At 43.8% G+C, this 15,227-nt stretch overlaps 1 protein-coding gene across 2 annotated transcripts; it reads left to right on the forward strand.

The window, feature by feature from the left end:
• The first annotated feature begins 55 nt into the window (after positions 1–55).
• Positions 56–15,216, forward strand: KARS1 (lysyl-tRNA synthetase 1). Of its 2 annotated transcripts, XM_070397743.1 has the most exons (15): positions 86–170; positions 3,903–4,082; positions 6,121–6,280; positions 7,480–7,645; positions 8,999–9,092; positions 9,956–10,142; positions 10,225–10,350; positions 10,978–11,097; positions 12,145–12,307; positions 12,415–12,588; positions 12,737–12,822; positions 13,083–13,168; positions 13,738–13,864; positions 14,538–14,681; positions 14,930–15,216. In XM_070397743.1, exons 2-15 carry the CDS (start codon positions 3,937–3,939, stop codon positions 15,023–15,025), a joined length of 1,875 nt encoding a protein of 624 aa, XP_070253844.1. In that variant the 5' UTR covers positions 86–170; positions 3,903–3,936; the 3' UTR covers positions 15,026–15,216. The 2 variants fall into 2 exon arrangements, with proteins under 2 accessions (XP_070253845.1, XP_070253844.1); XM_070397744.1 differs by lacking the exon at positions 3,903–4,082 and having other exon boundaries at positions 56–170.
• The last annotated feature ends 11 nt before the right edge of the window (positions 15,217–15,227 follow it).

Here is a 15,227-nt window from a genome sequence, read left to right on the forward strand (position 1 = left end):
GCGCGCAAGGAGTGCCCGCCCCCTTCTCTCCGGAAGAGGCGGGGCTTCAAACCTCGACTGGGACTTCACTGTGCAGCCTCGTTACTTTCACTTCGGGCCTCGGGAGAGATGGCTGCGGTGCAGGAGCCTGGGGTGAATGTGGACGGCGGCGAGTCAAAACTGAGCAAGAAGTAAGTAGTTTTGCGGGTCACTAAGGCCTTTGCAGCCAGAGAGTCCGGGCTAGGAAATTCCTCTAGGCTCCGGCCGAGGGGGTCAAGTCTGGGGCCTTCCTGCTGGTTCTTATGGGTGAGGACGCGTGGGGACAGAGTCGCTACGCCCGGAAACTACATTGCCCAGGGTGTCCCGGGGTCTAGGCCTGGTGGGTTCCCCACCTGTCGGATCCTGAAATAAGAGAATTCCAAGAACTGGAAAGCGAAACTTGACAAGCGAAACTTACTCCTCCCATTTTCTCCCCCGGAGGAAATGTGTTGTTTTAATACTGAACCCACGCCCCAATAAGGAGGTTGGAGAAATGTTAAATACCCTGGCTGTTCAGAAAGACCTTAATTTTCCTTGGCCTCCCTAAGGCCATTCTGAACCTTGTGTATTAAAGCGATCAGTTCTGGCCCTGGCAGGGTACTCAGTTGGGGAGAGTGTCTCCCTTCATGCCAGGGTTTCTGGTTCCATCCCACGTCAGGGCATATACAAGAATCAACCAATGAATGAATACATGGATGGGTGGAACAACAAAATCTCCCTCTCCCCCTTCCTCTCTCTCAAATCAATAAATAAAAATTTTAAAAAATAAAGTTATCAGTTATAAAATGTGTCGTGCACCCGTCCATATGGATTATTCAAAGAATCTGTGAGTTCTGGGAATGACCAACGTCTAGTAGTAGGAACTGTCTTAGCCAGCCAGGAATACTAAGCTGCATTTAGCATTGCTGGATATAATTTTGTCCATTGCACTCCTTGAAGTGTGAAGGTAAATATAAATAAGTAAAGACTATCCTCCCCCCGCCTTTTAAAAAAATGTTTTTATTGATTTTAGAGAGGAAGAGAGAGGGAGAGATAGAAACACCCATGATAGAGAATCATTGATCTGCTGCTTCCTGCACACCCCCTACTGGGGATCAAATGCTGACCAGGAATCGATCTGGTAACCTCTTGGTTCCTGGGTCAACACAACCACTGAACTATACCAGTCACCCCTCCCCCCCTTTTGTTGAGAGAGAGAGAAACATGGATGTGAAAGAGAAGCATCCATGGGCTGCCTCCTGCCTCACCCAGGATGGAATCTTCGATCTGGGCATGTGCTCTGATCGGGAATCCCACCCTTCAGTGGCTGGATGACACTCCAACCAACCCAGCCACACTGGCCAGGGCTAGCTACACTTTTTAACTATGTCTTATATTCTCTGCATACTACACTCCCTCTTAACCAGGGTTCTTTATAGAACATAGGCAATGATTTGAGTGACTTTTTAAGAAATATATATTTTTTTATTAATTTCAGAAAGGAAGAGGGAGAGAGAGTAGGAAACATCAATGATGAGGGAGAATCATTGATTGGCTGCTTCCTGCACGCTCTCCACTGGGGATAGAGCCCACGACCTGGGCATGTGCCCTTGACTAAAATCGAACCTGGGACCCTTCAGTCCACAGGTCGACGCTCTATCCACTGAGCCAAACCGGCTAAGGCTTGAGTGACTTTTCTCAATACTCCCAAGAATGGTACATAAATAGAATCATTCCAGAAGCATAGGACGGTAGTTCATTATATGTAACTAGAGGCCTGGTGCACGAAATTTGTGCACTGTTGGGGAAGGGGGAGGAGGGTGTCCCTCAGCCTGGCCTGCACCCTCTTGCAGTCTGTGACCCCTTGGGGGATGTCTGCCTGCTGGCTTAGGCCCGATTCCCCCAGGGATCAGGTTTAAGCCGGTAGGCAGACGTCCCTCTCCCAGTCCAGTCCAGGACTCTCACAGTCCAGGACCCCTTGCTCCTTACCACCCACCTGCAGCGGAGGCGGGAGAGGCTCCCGCCACCACTGCTGCACTCACCAGCCGTGAGCCCGGCTTCTGGCTGAGCGGCGCTCCCCCTATGGGAGCCCACTGACCACCGGGGGGGCAGCTCCTGCATCAAGCATCTGCCCCCCTGGTGGTCAGTGTGAGTGTCAGCGACCGGTCGTTCTGCTGTTCGGTTAATTTGCATATTAGGGTTTTATTATATAGGATGGTTGTTTTTAGTACATTAGGGTTCAATTCTCTTGCTGAGCCCTGCTGGAATTGCTCTCAATTAGTAAAAATGTTTCCTTTGTGTCTCTGGGTTTATTCTCTTAAGTATTATTGAAAAATTAAAATACCTAAAGTCATGGTTTGATAGACCCTAATATTTTGTTCTGAGTGTCTGATGGGTCTCTATGTTTGGAACCTGGTCTTGGACTTCCGCCTTTGGGAAGATTGACTGGACTTTGATCTGTTACATTAGTATTGAATATTAGGGTGTAAATCACAGATGACTGATAAGCAACGTCTCCAGTTGAAAGTACAATTTTAAGATAAATATAGGAAACTGGCCACTTTCTACTGGATTTTCTTAAATTAAGCATAGCTACCACTTTTTAAAGCAGCTTTTCTGTGTCAGGCACTGTGCTGGGAATGTACAAACTTTTTATGTGATCTCAATAATAACCTTGCAAGTGTCCATTTTTCATTTTAATGGACTGAGACTCTGGGTGATTACATACATTGCTGAAGTGTGCATAACTAAAGTATGATCTACCACTGATCCAAAGCTCTGGAGCAGACATCTAAAATCAAACTTTCTATAGTGACTGCACCATACCTCATGTTGTCTAAAAGAATCTGTCGTTGATGGCATACCTCTAGTGACCATGAGCTAAAATAATATTATTAATATTTTCTACTATTGTTCTTGGAATTTCCTTGGTCTGAATCTTTAGTGAGCACTATATGATGCCAGTTATTTTCTCCAAGTTTAAAAACAGATGGCCTGTGTCTGGAGTCATGGGCATTCCATGGAGACCTCCCCATGAGGAGAGGCACAGGCCAGAGGGCTGTTGGCCATGCCCATCCCCAGGCATAAGGGATCTCCTTGCCTTGCTGCTTCATGTCCTTCGCAGTGGATATCCTCACTACTAATCAGCTCTGCAGTGGGAGACAGGATGTCCATGTTCTCTCCCTTCCCACGAACATTATGAGATATAATGAGAAGCATTGAGATTGTTCAGAAATAAAAGCAAGATGCCCGCAAAAAAAAAACCAAAAACCCACACCAAAAAAGCCCACACCAAAAAAAAAAACCCAAAAAACACATGGCCTGCCTAACAGGTGACTCATTTCCAGATGAAAAGCCAAATTTATTTGAATGCAATAAAGAACATGATCCCTGTATTTCTGTTGCCTTCCAGTGTTGATGTATAAACATAATATAGTTTTAAGACCCTCCCTGAAATTCTCCTTTCTCCCTTATTCCTAGAGCTCCAAACAAGTCTTATCTTTGACTCAGGTGCTTTTGTGTGGCTTGCTTTTACCTTCATCTAGAGTTGTAGTTGACAGTGACATTTTATATGCTTTTCTGTGCCAAGAAATAGGAGCTTCAGAAGCACTGCTTTAGGTCCTGTCTCTGATTTTCTAGAATATTGTCATCATTTCTACCTGTAAGTTATTGCTGTTGACTTTTGACCCCAGATGTGCATCTTTTTACCATAGCCTGGACTGAGAACATTGTCAGTTCCAGTTGCAGAAGAGTGAGTGTTAGGGGCTGCTTTACAAGAGGGTCTTAAGTAAAATGGGACACCGAAAGGTTTTGCATCCTCCCCCACCCCATAGAGTAGGAGTGCTGGTTGGGTTTATGTATACTGTCTGTCCCATCTGACACCACATCTCTGTGTTTCCTGTTAGGTGGTGGTAATCATTAGTTCCAGGGTGTTCTGCCATGTTGACGCAAGCTGCTATAAGGCTTGTTAGGGGGTCCCTGCGCCAAACCTCCTGGGCACAGTGGGGGCAGAGGCAGCCGCGACTGGGTCCACTTGCTCCTTTCACAGCGCTTCACAAGGACCAGCCACTTTCTAATAAAAGAAGGTTGGTGCTCATTACCTTCTTTATTGTTCTGGGAGCAAAAGTCCTCCCCTTACTTGGGTCCTTTTCTGTTAAGCCTCTGGCTAAGTCTTTGGACTTGTTGCTAAGGAAACAAAAAGCCTTGCTACCAAAACTTTTCTCATGTAAAACTTCTCTCATGTTCTCTTTAATAAATTCATATGCTCTGTCCTTAAAATTCTGGAAAAGACTTGCAGATCTTATTCTAGAACTGCTGAAAAGAAACCTTATATGAATAAAAAATTTCTAGTTCAGGTTGTTTTCCCTTTCCTGTCTATCTAGAATTTGTTTGCTCTTGAGATTAATTTGGTTTCCAGTCTAATTTCTACCCACATGACCTTTTTGGATTATCCTTAGGATTGATTTGATTTAAAGAGCAACACCTAGCCCTAACCGTTTGGCTCAGTGAATAGAGTGTCAGCCTGCAGACTGAAGGGTCCCAGGTTCCTTTCTGATCAAGGGCATATGCTGGGGTTGCAGGCTTGATCCCCAGTACGGGTGTACAGGAGGCAGCTGATCACTGATTTTTTTTCATCATTGGTGTTATTCTATCTCTCCCTTCTTCTCTGAAATCAACAAAAGTATATTTTACAAAAGAGTGAGAGAGCAACACCCTGTTGAATGGGTTTATTATGTTAATGCTAGGAAGAACTAGATAGGATGAGATGCCCCCTGGCTGAATTACAGCACAATAGAGGGGGAGAGAGAGAGAGAGAGAGAGAGAGAGAGGTGAGAGGTGAGAGGTGAGCATCAATCAGCTGCCTCCTGCATACCCCCACTGGGGATCCAGCCCCCAAATCGGGCATGTGCTCTGATCAGGAATCAAACTAGCGATCTCCTGGTGCACAGGATGACGCCTAACCAACTGAGCTACACTGGCCAGGGCAAGAATGATCAATTCTATTTAAATAATGTGGGTATCCCTTTCTACCCAAATCTATTTGGTTTCTGGGTTCACATAGCAAGTTTTCAGATCATAAGGGATACCAAGTTATGTGAATTGCTTTACTTTTTGAGTCTCATATGACAGGTACCAAGAGTGAGAAGTAAGGGAGTTGACCAAAGGTTCATGTAAGGTTTCTGTCCTGGGTGCAGTGAATAAAGGGTTAAGATAGTGAGGGATACCTGTAATAGCTCACATTTGCATGTTTACCATATGCTTTAGGGACAGGGTCATCTCTTTGCATACATTATCTCAATCCTCACAATAACATTTGGGGAGGAGGGTGTCTATTATCCATTTCACAAGATGGAGAGAAGTAAAGTCACTTGTCCGAGGTCACATAATTGATAGGTAGATGTGTCAGAATTTAGTCCCGGGGAGTCTGGCTCCAAAGATGATAAGTTACCCCCTATGCTATGCCGCTTTGTACACTGTTCTATCCAGTTTGTTGTCTGAGCCAGGCTCCAGTGAGCAGAGTGAGACTAATGCTGAAGGCCCTTGTCATTGCGTTGATCAATGCAGAGGGAGCGATTATCTGTGAAATGTCTCCTTGAACTCTGAAGAACCACCCTTCCCTGCCCCAGACTAACCCATTCCTTGGAGGGGTAGGGAAGGGTGGCAGACAGAGGTAGAGATATTGCCTTCTCATATCAGGTCTGGTACTCAAGGAACGTCATACTCTACAAAGGATAGATACCAGACAACTAAGATTCAGTCCCTGGCTTCAGAAGGCTCCCTGACGTAATTAGCTTGAGAAAAGACTATATTGCTGATTTTTCTGGAAAACCTTTTTTCCTATTTTAAACATAAACTAATATGTAGGATTTTTCTTTGCCATGGACCTTAGACTGGAAAGCATATACTGAGAAAGAACTTTCCCAGCTTTATTCTAAATTTACTTTTCCCTTTGTCTCTCTATGTACAGAGTTTAGTGACCAAGAGACTAGAACTGGGGGTGGAGAACTAAGCAAGAACATTTCTGCCATGCTGTTCATGTTTTTGACAAGTGGCTATGGGGCAGAACATAGTAGAGGACTCTTCAGGCAACTATCATATTGAACATTTTCATCTTCCCAACAGTGAACTAAAGAGACGCCTGAAAGCTGAGAAGAAAGTAGCAGAGAAGGAAGCCAAGCAGAAGGAGCTCAGTGAGAAACAACTAAGCCAGGCCAATGCTGCTGCCACCAACCACACCACTGACAATGATGTGGGTCCCGAGGAGGAGAGCCTGGACCCAAACGTGAGTCCTCTGGGCCACCACCCTGGCTGGGCATGGGGAAGCTTTTGATAGGGCTTCTGGCAAATCCCTGGGAACCGATGACTAAGAAGGTAAAATAGGAACTGGAACAGCCACTGGGCCCTAAGTCACGGCAGAAGGATGAGAGAGAGCCTACCACTCCATCTAGTCAAAAGCATAGGCCCTGAGCATTTTTCTAAGCAGCTGTCAACAGGCATTTAGGAGCATCTAGTACTTCAAAGTGACTGATTAATCTTCCTTGGAACTAGCTGGGCAGTAATGCAGCTCCAGAGAAAGTGTCTCCAGTCTAAGGTCCATGGAAAGTGTATACTTTAGACCAGACAGAGATGGTAAACAGTGGTCTGCAGGCCAGATCCATTCCCCCTTATCCCCATCTCCTCCCTCCTCCCTGGTATTGTAAGTAAAATTAGAACACAGCCATAACTTTTTTTTTTTTTTTTCAAATGTCTGAGGTTGCTTTCAGACTACAACAGTAGGGTTGAGTAGTTGTTTCAGAAAACATTTACTAACCCCTGCTGTAGAATATTCATATATATACATATACATATACATATACATATACATATATATATATATATATATATATACACATTAAATTAATTATAGAGAGGAAGGGAGAGGGAGAGAGAGATAGAAATATCAATGATGAGAGAGAAGCATTGATCGGCTGCCTCCTGTACTCCCCGTATTGGGGATTGAGCCCACAACCCGGGCATGTGCCCTTGACCGGAATCAAACCCGGAACCTTTCAGTTTGCAGGCTGACACTCTATCCACTGAGCCAAACTGGCTAGGGCTAGAATATTCCTTTTTTAACATCCTCCTGGCCCCAGGGGCCTGCCTTAGGGAAAAGTCTAATGTGAGTAAATGGGAATGAAGTTAATGCTTATGTGTCCACAAATGTAGTAACCAAGGCCACCTGTACCAATTATGCTTATTATTTTAGGCAGAACTCAAATTTTTTTATTTGTCAAATCTTGCTTTTAGGTGCAAATCTCACTCTATATCCACTCCTGTGACTTCAAGGGTATTGGGGTGTATTGGAGGCAGTTATAGAAACCTCAGTGTATTAGGGCCACTCCAAGGGAAAATACAGTACTCTGCCAGATGGGCCACTGATCTGACCAGGTTCCACTTCTCACTTGAATTTTCACTTTCATTTTTGTTTTTGTATTTAAATAGCAATACTACAAGATCCGAAGCCAAGCAGTCCACCAACTAAAGGTCAGTGGAGAAAACCCATACCCACACAAGTTCCATGTAGACATCTCGCTCACTCACTTCATCCAAGAATACAGTCACCTGCAGCCTGGGGACCACCTGAGTGACATTACCTTAAAGGTGGCAGGTAAGAAGACTCCAACTTCACTGAGCTCCCTCTTTTGTTATTTTAGTCAAGTGTTCAGAAATATAGTAGCTTACTTTCTGAGATTTCCAGGCTCTCTTTCCCCTTTGTTTTTGCTGTGACTTCTCTTTCCTTTGTCTGTTTCCCTGGTCTTATTCAATTTTGCAAGGACTTGTCCTAGAAGAGATCTCTGGCTGTTAAATTTAGACAGTTCCTGGGGCCTACACTAGAGGGCTTCATCCTCTAGACCAGTGGTTCCCAACGTGGGGCAATTTGATTTTTAAGGGGAGCAATCAAGAGTGAGTTATCAACAGTATATATTTTACATTTCTTATGGTTCTAGCAGCCTCATATACAGTATCTACATATATAAAAGCCTAACATGCAAATTGTCCCCATGGGCGTTTGACCACCAGGAGGTGGTGCGAAAGGAAGGAAAGCCCCAATCGGCCCTGCTCACTGGCCAGATCTAGGGACCCTACACGTGCATGAATTTCGTGCACCAGGCCTCTAGTATAAATATATATTGTAACATAAGTATGCATTTCAGTTCTCTATTATATGTTTTGAAACTTTATTTGCTATTTTTTCATACCACTTCATATTATTTTTTTAACAATTTCTTAGTGATTTCTTCCTCAATACTTCAACTGACCTTTCATTCTTTTATTTTTCTCTTTCATGGATGCCATGTTCTTTGGAAACTTGTTTACACCAAGTTAATGGCCTTTTAGGCTTCCTCCACATGAATAGGAGTTCACTTTTTGAATAATAAGAATTATATGTCACGGGAGGGGGCATCAGGATTTTAGAGATGCTTAGGTGGGGCATGGCCAAAAAAAGTTTGGGAACCACTGCCCTAGACTTCAGTGCAGCCCATTGTACTCACTCACAGTGGGCAGATCCCCTTCCAGTTTCAGCTGCTATCTTCCATTTAGCCTGCCACATTTTCCAGTGAATACCTATGACTATATGGGAGATTGTCAGTTTTCAGATCCATTGGACACCCCATTGCTCCCCACATAGAGGCATTGGGACTCTTGGTGATTTGCCTTATTGTTTGTGAGAATTCAGGATGATCCAAAAAAGTCTATGCTGCCACCAACATTGCCATCTTTCGTGAATTCAGTGAACATGTTTAAAGTCAGATCTTCCTGCACATCTTTAACTGGTTGGAAAGGGCATCCAACATTGTCCTGAAGACAAAGGCAGGGTTTAGGCCTATGGCTAAATTCAAATTGTTGTGAATTGTGTTGTACCCAGATACACAAAAATGCAGAGGGAGCTTTTTTGGCATTGATATCATGAAATGGCTTCTGGTTCTATCAGTCAATATTCTTGCTATTCTTTTTCTAGGAAGGATCCATGCCAAAAGAGCGTCTGGAGGAAAGCTCATCTTCTATGACCTTCGAGGAGAGGGTGTCAAGTTGCAAGTCATGGCCAATTCTAGGTATATAGAAATAGCCTATTACATGATTTCTAGGATGGACAAAAACAACATAGTTGGGGACAAAGTCCCTTGTGGTCTTCTTTTCCCCTTGGTTAGAAGAAGTAGGAAATGGTTGGGTAAAAAAAGCTGAAGAGCCCTGACCGGTTTGGCTCAGTGGACAGAGCATCGGCCTGCGGACTGAAGGGTCCCAGGTTCGATTTCCAGTCAAGGGCATGTACCTTGGTTGCAGGCACATCCCCAGTAGGGAGTGTGCAGGAAGCAGCTGAATCGATGTTTCTCATCGATGTTTCTAACTCTCTATCCCTTTCCTTCTCCCTTCCTCTCTGTAAAAAAAATCAATAAAATATATATTTTTTAAAAACCTGAGAAGAGAATAAAAAGGCCATGTGGTCACCTGGAAAGTAATGAATGCTCTTGGGTTGTGTAGCAGTTAAAAGATAATACTTTTTTTTAAATACATATTTTTATAGATTTCAGAGAGGAAGGGAGAAGGAAAGGGATAGAGAGTTAGAAACATCGATGAGAGAGAAACATCGATTCAGCTGCTTCCTGCACACTCCCTACTCGGGATTGAGCCCGCAACCCTGGCATGTGCCCTTGATCGGAATTGAACCTGGGACCCTTCAGTCCGCAGGCTGACACTCTATCCACTGAGCCAAACCAGCTAGGGCAAAAGATAATACTTTTTATTTTATTAATAGTTGATCTTGAATCTGAGATTTTTCTTGGGCTCACATTAACTAGGCATTAACAGTTTAGTGAGGTTTCCAGAGTAAGCCAGTGGTCAGGATTTTTGTTTGTTTGTTTGTTGTCAGTTTTAATTTGGAATATTGTATACTGAATCACATTTTCCTTTTACTCAGGAATTATAAATCAGAAGAAGAATTTGTTCGTATCAATAACAAACTGCGTCGGGGAGACATAATTGGAGTTCAGGGTAATCCTGGGAAAACCAAGAAGGGTGAACTGAGCATTATTCCCTATGAGATCACACTGCTGTCTCCTTGCTTGCATATGTTACCTCATCTTCACTTTGGCCTCAAAGACAAGGTAAGCTCTCGTGACTTCCCAGCTGTGGTCTATCATACCATTGAATCAGCCGTGTTAGTGATCTCTGTTGCTTTTGGTTTAGGAAACACGATATCGTCAAAGATACCTGGACTTGATCCTGAATGACTTTGTGAGACAGAAATTTATCATCCGTTCTAAGATCATCACATATATAAGAAGTTTCTTGGATGAGTTGGGATTCCTAGAGGTAATGGAGAGTTCTTAACAAATAGGCTGCCTTGCCATGCTTGCCTCTTACTGTTCCTTCTCTTCCCTTTTCCAAGGCATGTCTTGTGTCAGTATCCTTCATGCTCAATGAAAAGTTCCCTTTCTTGCCAGCATCTTTGTACTACTTTGTTTTCTTAGTACCCTGATTAGGAAGGACCTGGTTTCCTAGATAAAGGACAAAGTGTAGTAATGATACCATCCAAACAGTAATGATACCACATTCAGTGTGTTATCAACTCATTTTGTTTTTCTGTATCATTAAAAAATTGTTTTTAATTTCTTAACATCATTGATAGATTCTGCAACTTTAAACAAAATAACATAATGAAATCAATTTTACCATTGATATTAAGGCTATTGATATTAAGAGTTAAGTTCCTGTGGCATTTAAATGTTATAACTAACATTAACGAAATGTTATCCAAGGAACTGTTGTACTATGTTAATGGTGCTTGGTATTTAGAAAATTAAGCTGCATCTACTTTTTTGTCAAGTACTTGCACATTACTATTGAACTTAACTTTTACTTAGGGATAGAACATGAACTTTCCCCCAACGCCTCTGGTTTGACACCCCTGAGAACTAAATGTTTCTCCCTGTTCTTTAGATTGAAACTCCCATGATGAACATCATCCCAGGGGGAGCTGTGGCAAAGCCTTTTATCACCTACCACAATGAGCTGGACATGAATTTATACATGAGAATTGCTCCAGAACTCTACCATAAGGTAATCAAGAAGAAGATGCCAGTAGCCTTAGAGAAGCAGAATGCTGGAGAGCCATTGACTGGACAGATGCAGTCAGAAATAAGAGGAATAGTGAGGGTAGAACAGCCGGGAGAATATTCTAATTTGTCAGGCTTGTGAGGGTTAAACCTACAGAATTTCTCTACAAGATCGGTAGAGCATTACAGGTTAGAGGGCAAAGGGATCTTTCCTAGGTGTACAAGTCCTACCCTGCGTTGGTTTCCATTATAGTTTATAGTTCTCCTTGAATTAGATCTGATTTTAGTGTTTTGTAAAAAAGAGAACTTAATCTCTCTCTAGAAGTTTGAAATAACTACCTTCAAATCACCAAAATAAATATTGAAAGCTATCATTCAAGATTCTTAGTTGCAGACAACAAAATCTCTTACAACTAGTTTAAGCAAAAGAAAAATGTATTAAAATATATGAGGATGCTCACAGTTTTCAGGAGGATAAAAAAATCAGGTTTTGGAAACCACATGATGAGGTTTCTGAATCCGTTTTAAGGTCATCCCCTGGGAAACCTAGTATCTTTTCTACTAGGCACAGTTACCACGGCTCATAACCCTGGCACTAGGCACAGGTCACTGCCCCTAGGACCCTCTGCAGTTACTACTTCTAAAAGCTAGATCTCTCTGGCGCCTTGGCCAGAAGGAATTCCGTGCGATACCTCATCTTCTTTCAATAGCTTCCTAGTTGAAGCCTCACAGTTATGTCTGATTGATGGGGAGCTGTGGTCATGTGTCTGCATCCTAACCCCAAGAGAGGTTTCTTTCTTGGGGAGGTTCACACTCATAAGATGTGGGGACACCCAGACAAAGGAACAGTATTCCGAGGTCCTGGGCAGCCAAAATAATTAGTGATGACTATCCACTGCAAAGACCTAAAGAGAGTAGGGTGCTTGGCATTGGTAGGGACCGGAGATCATGCTTGAGCTGTAAAAACCAAGGTACAGCTTTTACAGGCTGAAACTTTCCAGAGTCATTAAGATAAGATTAGCCACGATGACATCATATATTTTATTGTTAGATGCTGGTGGTTGGTGGCATTGACCGGGTTTATGAAATTGGCCGCCAGTTCCGGAACGAAGGAATTGACATGACTCACAATCCTGAGTTCACCACCTGTGAGTTCTACATGGCCTACGCAGACTATCGAGATCTCATGGAAATCACAGAGAAGATGATTTCAGGTGATCCCTCCCGCTTGCTTTGTCTTTCACATCAGTCTGAGGGGCTGGTGTGCTGCTTTCAGGAGGACTTCCCATTGGTCCTCTTTAAATGGGTATTTCTTTCCCAGGGATGGTGAAGCACATCACAGGCAGTTATAAGGTCACCTACCATCCAGATGGCCCAGAGGGCCAAGCCTACGAGATTGACTTCACCCCACCATTTCGGAAAATCAGCATGGTAGAAGAGCTTGAGAAGGCCCTGGGCGTGAAGCTGCCAGAAACGAACCTCTTCGAAACGGAAGGTAAAGTGATGCAGGCCTCCATTGTGTGCCTCTCCTTTCTGTTTAGTTCTGAATTAGATAATGTTGGGGCTAGCATTTCCCACTTTCTATACCTTCTTACTGGGGAAGTATGATGTCTTCTGTCCTAACTCGTACATTTGTATTACAGAAACTCGCAAAATTCTTGATGATATCTGTGTGACAAAAGGTGTTGAATGCCCTCCACCTCGGACTACAGCCAGGCTCCTAGATAAGGTGAAAAGGCCATGCACGTTAGCACATACCCTCATCCGGTGGTAACCAGCCCCCCGTTCCTTATGAAGGTGAACTAGACATAAGAGAATTAACAAGTTTTGCTATATTAAATTCTGCAAAATAGTTATGGATGGTAGCTCAGTTAATCCTTAGCTCTTGAAGAGTTGGTGTGTGTGGAGACTGATCCTCTTCCACCTAGCCTGGGGCAATCAAAATGCCATTCAGAAAGGATCTCAAGCTTGCTTTTCTTTCTCACTAAGCTTGTTGGGGAGTTCCTGGAAGTGACATGCATCAATCCTACATTCATCTGTGATCACCCTCAGATAATGAGCCCTTTGGCAAAATGGTAAGATACAGCATTGTGTCAGTTACCTATTGCTTCATAACATCCCCAGAACTTAGTAGCATAAAATAGCTTATTCTCAACATTTCATGAGTTCATTGGGTAATCTCTCTGTTCTACGTAGTGTTGGCTAGGGTAACTCAGGTGGCTTTTTTCAACTGGGAACTCTGCCAGGGCACCTTGCTTCTCCACGTGTACCTCTCTGACAGTGTAGCCTGGACTCCTATTTGGAAGCTGGGTTCTAAGAGGAAGCACTCCCAGTGTGCAAACACATATCAGGCCTCTGCTGTTGTCCCATTGACCAAGCAAGTCATATGGGCAGCCCAGAGTCCATGCGACAGCGACTATAGGAAGTGTGGTTCAGTGTGGCAGTCTACCACACAGGTTTGTTGTGAAGATAGAGCTTCCCTGTCTCCCTGTGTAACTGTCCTCACTGTTGTACCAAATGATTTGGTGCTGAGAATGTGTGCAGGCTTCAGTAACTTTTGAGTCAGCTGGAATTCAGGAACTCATGTTCGTACCAGATGGTAGATTATTATTAGTGAACCTCCCCTTCGGTCTCTTGTCCCCAGGCACCGTGCTAAAGAGGGTCTGACTGAGCGCTTTGAGCTTTTTGTCATGAAGAAGGAAATCTGCAATGCCTACACTGAGCTGAACGACCCCATGAAGCAGCGGCAGCTTTTCGAAGAACAGGCCAAGGTAAGGAAGGAGAGGGAACAGAGGCATATATTTCATCAGTGTCCGTACTCACCAGGAAGTCAGCTTGAACCCTGGTCTGTGTCATTGTTTGCATCTCTTGGTGACTTCAGCAGAAATGAAGGATAAAGCCACTGGCTTCACTAGAGGAACTCACATTTCAAAACTGAGAACTTGACTAGTTGGGCCCTAGAATTTCTACGTGAGAGGAGCTTTAGGCAAGATTATCTCTGTAAGGAGTGTGACACTTGTCTTACAAATACATTTGCCTAACAAGAATGTAATTTTTTCTCAGATGATACATTTATTGAAGTGACTGGGGGTGAGAGGCAGTTAAAGATTAATGCAGACAGAGCCCTCACAGGCTGCCTGCACAAACATTGCCACTGACAAGTGGTTTTAGGAAATGAAGGGAGGACTCTTGGGAATCATCAGAGTCTCTGAAAATCAGTCTCACTGGGTTTGCAGAGCCCCAGGCAGTGGAGCTCTTTTCATTTCAGAGAAATTTGCATGTGATCTGAGGTAGATTTCATCATTCCTGACCTCCAGGCTCCATCCTAGAGTTACGAGGAAACCCCATTCCCAGTAAGTGCTGGGTGTCTTAACATGCTGACTCAGACACCGAGAGATGATGCAGCCCATAACAGTGTCCCTGTGTGGTTCTCTTCTCTTCTAGGCCAAGGCCGCTGGCGATGATGAGGCCATGTTCATAGATGAAAACTTCTGCACTGCCCTGGAATACGGGCTGCCCCCCACAGCTGGCTGGGGCATGGGCATTGACCGAGTCACCATGTTTCTCACAGACTCCAATAACATCAAGGTACAGTAGCCCTCCATGCGCACACCACCCTGAAGCGCTCCACTGGGTCAGACCTGGGGCGTGGTGGGCCTGGAGAACAAGAGTGTGCTTTGGGCTAGAGGGAGGAGCGGACAAAGGAGTTATATGCCACGCCATGGGCAGAAGATCAGAGCATGTAACCTTACAGGATTTGAGGCAGAAGGAATACTAATTGTTTACATTTCTTGAGGATCCAAGAAACATGCTATGAATCATCTTATCTTTCGTAGGAAGTACTTCTGTTTCCTGCCATGAAACCTGAAGACAAGAAGGAAAATGTAACTGTTGATACATTGGAAGGCACAGCAGTTGGCACTTCTGTCTAGAAAATAGTAATTGCAAGTCACAGAACTCAGGCATCTTTGCACTATTGCAGAAGATCAAGGACTACAAGGGAATTCTTGTATGTTGCTATCCACTGAAATGCAATAGTCATTGCATTTCAGTAACCACAGAGAGAAAAGGAATTAAGAATTCCTCTTTTACTTCTTGTTACCAAATAAACCATTTGTCTCTATTCCTGCCTCA

Source organism: Myotis yumanensis, unplaced genomic scaffold (genome assembly GCF_028538775.1).
Source record: "Myotis yumanensis isolate MYYU_CA2020_CCGP unplaced genomic scaffold, mMyoYum1.0.hap1 SCAF_18, whole genome shotgun sequence".
In the NCBI taxonomy this organism is placed as follows: domain Eukaryota; kingdom Metazoa; phylum Chordata; class Mammalia; order Chiroptera; family Vespertilionidae; genus Myotis; species Myotis yumanensis.

Bases quoted from the DNA above. Each gene is read 5' to 3' on its own strand.
- KARS1 (XM_070397743.1), top strand. From the start codon at position 3,937: ATGTTGACGCAAGCTGCTATAAGGCTTGTTAGGGGGTCCCTGCGCCAA. The intron at 9,093-9,955 runs GTATATAGAAAT...CCTTTTACTCAG, and splicing joins CAAGTCATGGCCAATTCTAG to GAATTATAAATCAGAAGAAG. The intron at 14,682-14,929 runs GTACAGTAGCCC...TATCTTTCGTAG, and splicing joins CAGACTCCAATAACATCAAG to GAAGTACTTCTGTTTCCTGC.